Here is a 7297-nt window from a genome sequence, read left to right on the forward strand (position 1 = left end):
AGGTGATCCATAGGCCGGGGGCACAGATGGTCGTGGCCAATTTCCTCTCCCGCTCGCGGGGGTGGGAGTAGGTTCAGTCGGATGTGGCCCCGGCCTCAGTCGGGCGGTGGGGGTGTGTGGCAGGGGTGTGGTCTCTGGCCTGCTGCAGTGGAGGGGCGGTACAGTGAGCGCTCAGGGCGGCGCTGAGGTGTGGCAGAGAGGGCAGGTGTATGTGCTCAGTTTAATGACCCTTGTTCCTCTCTATGCATATGGTGACGGTGGAGATGGAGGAGGAAATGAATGGAGCACCTAGGGAGTGACTGTTTCCTGTGTACCCTGTGCCGAAACAACACAATCAGCTGCTGAAACGCAATTACACACTTGCACGAGCACGGAAATCCTGTGTGTGTCGGTTCCTTTATCACACTGGTCATGCCTTCTCCATTTCAGTAGGATGAAGGGACTTGGTATGAGGGCTGTATGTGTGGTGCAGAGCCGAGGAGGACAGCTGGAAATCTGCCCCAACTGAAAAGTGCACTGTAAATAAAAGATCACTGGACTAACAGCGCTGTGTGCTTCTGGTCCTTTTGTCACAATCTGACTTTAAATGAAGTTTCACATTCCTTTAAATTAAAGTGTTCCCTAATTGAGTATCTTACGACATGTACAGTTTTAGCAGTTTGGTCTGAGTTGGAGCCCTGGTGGTGTGAGAGCAAGTAAGAAACAAAAACATAATTCAAACAGGTAAACAACAAAAAAATTGAAAAAGTAGGCCTAGAAGAATTTGTGTGCCTTGTTTGGACATTATAGTGTTTTATTAAGATTTACAGAACAATAAAATTCTTTGCAACAACAGGAAAAAGCAGGGGATAAAGTGGCTTGTTCCTGTATTTCTTACTGTTGCTAATTAGGGGAAGACAAAGGGTTAGTCTAAAACCTACAGACCCTCGTTGTATCAGTGCACTGAAAAACACAAGATATATTTTCCAGCTTTTATTTTGCAGACGAGGAGCTATTTAACACGATGATGGGTTTTCTTGAACATAACCTGTGTCAGGTTTATATTATTATTCTCTGTGTGCCTTCCAGAGTGTTCTGGCATGCACACACACACACCTTAAGGTCATGAGAGAGGTTATATCTCCACTTATTCAAAGGAGCTTGCAAAGAAAAGCGTCTGGAATTCTTCAAGATGCTTGAAGACGTTTCACCTCTCATCCAAGAAGCTTCTTCAGTTCTAAGGTCAAATGGCGGGGAGTCCCAGATTTAAACCCAGTGGGAGTATCCCCCCAAAGAGGGACAAAACGACCCCCTGATGAACCACACAAAGATCACTACACTCCTCAGTGACAACAATACCTACGAAGCCTTAAAGCGAGACCCCACAAGCAGCTACAAAAAGAAAGTTATAGCTTGCCTTCAAGACCTTGAAAAGGACAAAATCATTGACCGCCTTACATATGGCCTTTATCCAGGGGATGCCATACCCTGCATTTACGGACTTCCTAAAATGCACACTGTTAGACCTCTGACTCACCACTACATATTTCAAATACAACGAAGGCTTCTACCAACAAAAACATGGCTGTGCCAAGGGTTCCCCCGTGTCACCTATTGTAGCCAACCTTTACATGGAGGAAGTGGAAAGGAAGGCTCTTGGTTCTTTCAAAGGAAGAGTACCCAGCCACTGGTACAGATATGTAGACGACACCTGGGTCAAAATCAAGACACTAGAAGTGGAATCCTTCACTGCGCACATTAACGCTGTGGATAAAAACATCAAGTTCACCAGGGAAGACACAAAGGACAACTGTTTGCCCTTCCTGGACTGCGCTGTGCACATTGAAGAGAATGGCAACCTCAGCATCGAAGTTTACCGGAAGCCCACACACACGGACCAGTACCTCCTCTTTGACTCCCATCACCCTCTGGAACACAAACTTGTAGTGATTAGGACCCTACACCACCGGGCAGAACATGTTCCCTCTAAGCCTGAAGGAAAAAAGAAGTAACACACACATGTAAAGGAAGCACTCAAAACATGCGGTTATCCTAATTGGGCGTTCATAAAGTCAGCAAAGAGGCACAGAAAAGAAGACTAGACACCAGCGAGGGACGATAAGAAAGACAGATGCAACAACATTGTCATCCCCTATGTAGCCGGTGTATCAGAAAAACTCAGGAGAGTTTCCTCCAAGCATGACATCCCGGTGCATTTCAGACCCAGCAACATGCTCAGACAAAAACTGGTTCACCCGAAAGACAAAACTCCAAAACACAGACTTAACAATGTGGTGTATGCTGTACAGTGTAGCGAGGAATGCCCAGACCTCTACATTGGAGAGACCAAACAGCCACTTCACAAGCGCATGGCACAACATAGAAGAGCCACCTCCACAGGACAAGACTCAGCAGTCCATCTGCATCTTAAGGATAAAGGACACTCTTTCGAGGATGCCAATGTTCACATTTTGGACAGAGAGGACAGATGGTTTGAAAGAGGAGTGAAAGAAGCCATCTATGTCCACTGTGAGCGACCATCTTTGAACAGAGGCGGTGGTTTACGACACCAACTGTCTGCCATCTATAATGCAGTTTTGAGTTCTCTCCCCAGACGCCTTAACGCCCACTCACACCCTGGGCCATCTGACCTCAGGAAATCGCATGATAAGGTGGGGCCAGGTTTCACAATGAGCTCACCTCACTCAAACCCTGGCTGATTGGGACCCACACCCGTTTTCACACCTTCGCTCATGTGATTAGAGGATCATCAGGGGGTCCTTTTGTCCCTCTTTGGGGGGGGGATACTCCCACTGGGTTTAAATCTGGGACTCCCCGCCATTTGACCTTAGAACTGAAGAAGCTTCTCGGATGAGAGGTGAAACGTCTTCAAGCAACTTAAAGAAGTCCAGACGCTTTTCTTTGCAAGCTCCCTTGACTACGATGACCTGGATGACTGAGAACCTTCACAGACATATCTCCAATTACTGATTTATGGTATAGGAGGACACCTACTCTGTATTTGGTTAAGTATAAGAGCCTTTTGTTTAGATGGACCGCTACACTCCTGGCACCAGCTTTGGGGAGTCTTCACAGCCTCACATCTTGACACACACACAAGGTACTCTTTGTCCACATGTATACCTATGTGAGACATCATATGTTAATGAATCTATGCATATTCATGTAACCACAATAAAAGGAGTGCTATAGGGAACCTGGCTGAGAGTCTGACGGAGGTCAGGTCTCCCTCATGCATGAGTAACACAAAGAACTTCGCCTGCTTGTGTCTTGCTTTGCTGTGTAGTTAAATTGTCTTGTTCCAGTGGTGGGCCTGTGCTAGACAGACCCATCAACCTGCTTTGCAGCTGATTATCTGTGCAGCATAAGTTACCACCTTTTTGAACCACCTTTGTAAGCCTATAAATCCGAGATTAAACCTGAAGGTACCCCACTAAGGCCTAGATCCTACCTCTAATTAAAGTTCTGTCTTGAGTTTCTCTTCATGTTTTTCCTGTTGGCTTGCTGCATTGGTTACTGTCTTTTATTTTTAAGATTTCTTAAAGCATAGGTTCATATTAAAGTGTATTTTATATAACACTCACCAATTAGTTGCAATTTTTTGTCAGATACTGTAGCTTGTAAGAGTGTGGGTGAAAACTCAATGTCAGACTGTGTCCCTCACCCTCTTTGGTTCTGTGCTGTTCTGGCACCTCAGCGATTATCCCATGAAAGAATGGGTTGTTGGAAAAACCATCTTGCTCCAAGTCTGAAAAAAAACCCAAAAACAATTACAGACAACTAAGCATGGCAGATATGTTGGCAGATAAGATTTCTGAAATTTAGGTCAGACAAAGGGGAACTTTAGTTTATATTAACAATAAGAACCTATTCATTAAACTGTAATCTTAAACCCTTATGTCGGAAAATATGGTGACAATGCTTTTTCTCAAAGGTCCATAAGTTACAAATTTTAGAAGTAAGCTTTCTGGGAAAAAATGTTGGTTGCAGAAAGAAATGACTCATACAGAACTATTTTAGTACATCTATTGAGCTTACAAAAATCTAACTGAACAACAAACTAAATTATATTTAATCCAAAAACTAAATTTTTTGCTTGGAAGTCTTTTTCATCTGGACTTAATTCAGCTAAACTCTTAAGAGAAAGTCAACATTACAATGAGATGCATACAACTCTATACTAATTGTCATTGTCTAATTTAGATTGAGATACAAACTGGCAGTGTATCTCATCACTGTGATTATCACTGACCCATCACAAAATGGTGAACAATGTTACAGGCAGCATAATGTTCTCCACAGATTCTCCAGACCCTTTCACTTGTGTCACATGCGCTCAGGTGAACCTACTCTCATCTGTGAAAAGCACAAATCCCTCATTTAGACCTGCCAATTCTGGTATTCTTGCACAAGTGAGCAGATAGATTTCTGCTAATGGATTAAGGACCTTCTATGGCCCTGTCCAGCTCTCCTAGAGTAACTGCCTGTCTCATGGAATATCCTCTAGGCTGTGCTGGGAGACACAGCAAACCTTGTGGCAATGGCATGTAACTTCCCATGCAACCTCTGAAGGGTTCCGGTATCCCCTCATGCAACCACTATTGACACTGATCCTAGCCAGTGGGAAAAAAAACAGCCAGAAAAGATTGGAAGGGGTAATCATTGCGCTCCACTTCTAAAACCATTCCTGTTTGGTGGTTGTCTTAGTATTGCCCCTGTAGAGAATCTGTTGTTAATTTCATTACCAATAGTCCAGACGTTTAACTGACTTGATGCTATACTATATTTAAAAAGTACTCCTTTGATTTTTTTGAGCAGTATATTTTGCTTCCAAGCACCCAAACTTTTTTGTCATTTTTAAAGTGGTCTTCAGCAACAGCTCTCCAAATCTTTCCCAGAGTCTCTTGTGCTGGCCCTTAATTTTCTGTGTTTGTTTTTCTCTCCCTGGGTGTGTGAGTCTCTGTAGGTGTTGTTGTGTTGCGTTGTTACCTTTCTCAGCGCGGCTCCTCCTGCCTCTCTGCCTGTTTTTATTCATTAAATAACCCTTCTCTCTGTGCCGACTGCGCCACAAAACCTTTGAGTCCTGATTTGTGTATGTGTGCCCTGGGAAGGCGCAATACCTGACTGCTTCTGTTGGAACTCAAACACCTTAACACCAGTTCCCCTACTATCTTTATCTTGCACAACTTTGTAAATATATCTGTTAAACTTTTACAGTGCCTAGTGCCTGGGTGATTATTATGTTAGTTTATGAAAAACAGATCTGGCCATCATGAAGTGCAGTGTTTGTACTTGAAAAGATTCCTCTACAAATAATAATCTATTTAACCACCTAACAGAGGTGTGGATAATTCAAGGTTAACAAAATGCACCTAGCTCAAGGAATGAATCAGTGTTGTGTCTACACATAACAATAAAATATATCTTCACTTCATTACTAGCACCCTGTCACAAAAACATTTCTTTAGTTCATGTATGAAAAGTGTCAGAGATAACACGGTTTGACAGCCATGGTGTGGCCTTAAAAAATGTTAATAAACTGGACAAGTTGAGGAAAAAGGAGACCTGAAAGGTCTGAAAAACTAACTACAGTAGATGAACAGCATCTGAAAGTCTTCTTTTTCTTTAAGAAAATAGGAAAAAAATCCAGCAAAGACTTGATACAGGACCTGATAGATGCATTTGGACCTTCAGTTGATCCACCTAATGTTCACTGAAGCTTCATCAGAAATGGTCTCAGTTAAAGACTGGCTTATAGGAAGCCATTCTTAAGGAAGGGACACAGGGGAAAAGGGCTGAGGTATGCCAAATTACACAAGAACAGGACTGAAAATCACTGGCAACAGGTCTGATGGAGTGACATACCCAAATTTGAAATTTTTTGTTCAAATCGTTTTTGTTGATGAATAAAGGCAGTCATACCAAATCTTGACTTTGTTTTTGCCTTATAGACTGTATTTCCATGTACATGTGCACACATTGCAACAAATCACTGCACCTTTTTTCCATTTTGCTACCAAGATATAAAGAAATGAAGGGCGAAGGGTAATTTTTCCAACATCAAGAATAAACTTTGGACCTCTACTTGGATATTATATTGGCCGTTATCTTGTTTTAATAATGCTATAAAACAATAAATTTATGGTCAAGGCAGAGAACTGCGACATAACTACATAAACTACCTCTCTGGGTGACTTTCACATGGTTTGCCACTTTTTCATATTCTGCCAGTTCCTAGAAAAAAATAAAAGTAGCATTAGCTGTCATAATTTATTATGATTTCTCAAACATAGCTATTCCTCATCTGACAGTAAAAATGTCATTAACAAGCAGCTCATTAGCCTGTTTGCACTGAAATGAGCTAGACGACCAGAGTTCATCAAATACTATCTCATTAACCTAATAATAACAGCATTATCTTGTTTATGTAAAGTTGCACCGAGGTAAGGTTGCCAGTCATTACAAGCTACTAAACGAATCATCCACAGCTGGACTCCATTGTGCACTGTACACAGTCGAAACTCTAGACTAAATATCTCACTGTCGTACATTTAGCACTAAATTAATACTAAATATCATAAGACATTTCTTAGCCTGGAGTGTGGACTGTGTGCAGTCAACAGCGACTGCACGTCCGCATGTGCTGGCTCACTATAATCATCCGCGCGATGTCGTTGCAGTCGTCTACATTGGCTGCACGAATGGAGAAGTCCATGACAAGATGATCTGATTTAGAGTTGGTTACAGTCCCGCGGTGCTGTTCCGCTCTGTTACAGGATGGCTGGAGAGAAACGGGAGATTAACCGACTTCTCCCCGGACAAGCACGACAGACCTCTGCTACATCTTCTTCTTCTTCCTTGATTTTTATGGCAGTTGACATCCGTTTCCGTTGCTTTACCGCCCCCTGGCTGTATCCCAATTCAGGGCCTTAAAGTACGCAGCCTTAACGGTCCGCAAGAGCCGCTTACTCGAAGACCGCTAAGGCCGGATGTGCGAGGCTTTGTGTAGGCTTGTGAAACGGGACGGTCTAGCCTCCGTTGCGCTGCCCAGGTTGCCTAGCAACCAAGATACTAAACGCTGGAAACGTGTCATACAGCTTTGTTTGACAGAAATGAAGGAGAAAAAATGTTCTGTTCATTTTTTTGTTTCTACATGAGCTCTCTGTGATTTGTTGAGTATCTGAGGCTGAGACCACGGAAAATCATGTTTTACAGGACTGTAAAACATGATTGTTGGGCTTCATTTCTGTACTGAACAGTCATTTTAAGATTAGTTAGTAAATAACAATTAGCTAAT

The 7297-nt window shown here is 42.7% G+C and overlaps 1 protein-coding gene across 2 annotated transcripts in view; it reads right to left on the minus strand.

Annotated features, from left to right (window-relative positions):
* LOC146391189 (thialysine N-epsilon-acetyltransferase-like) overlaps positions 1-7012 on the minus strand; it is a 28875-nt gene extending 21863 nt beyond the window's left edge. Inside the window, exons 1-4 of one of the 2 annotated variants that reach the window (XM_084924050.1) lie at positions 6653-7012; positions 6183-6234; positions 3665-3748; positions 2995-3123 (exon numbers count right to left, since the gene is read on the minus strand). In XM_084924050.1, coding sequence (XP_084780176.1) covers positions 2995-3123; positions 3665-3748; positions 6183-6234; positions 6653-6715 — 328 coding nt within the window. In that variant the 5' untranslated portion in view covers positions 6716-7012. The remainder of the gene's footprint in view (positions 1-2994; positions 3124-3664; positions 3749-6182; positions 6235-6652) is intronic. The other variant, XM_084924051.1, reaches the window with a different exon arrangement.
* Positions 7013-7297: the final 285 nt, after the last annotated feature.

The sequence above is a fragment of the Perissodus microlepis genome, chromosome 3, assembly GCF_051167445.1.
Source record: "Perissodus microlepis isolate ML-2025 ecotype Zambia chromosome 3, ASM5116744v1, whole genome shotgun sequence".
In the NCBI taxonomy this organism is placed as follows: domain Eukaryota; kingdom Metazoa; phylum Chordata; class Actinopteri; order Cichliformes; family Cichlidae; genus Perissodus; species Perissodus microlepis.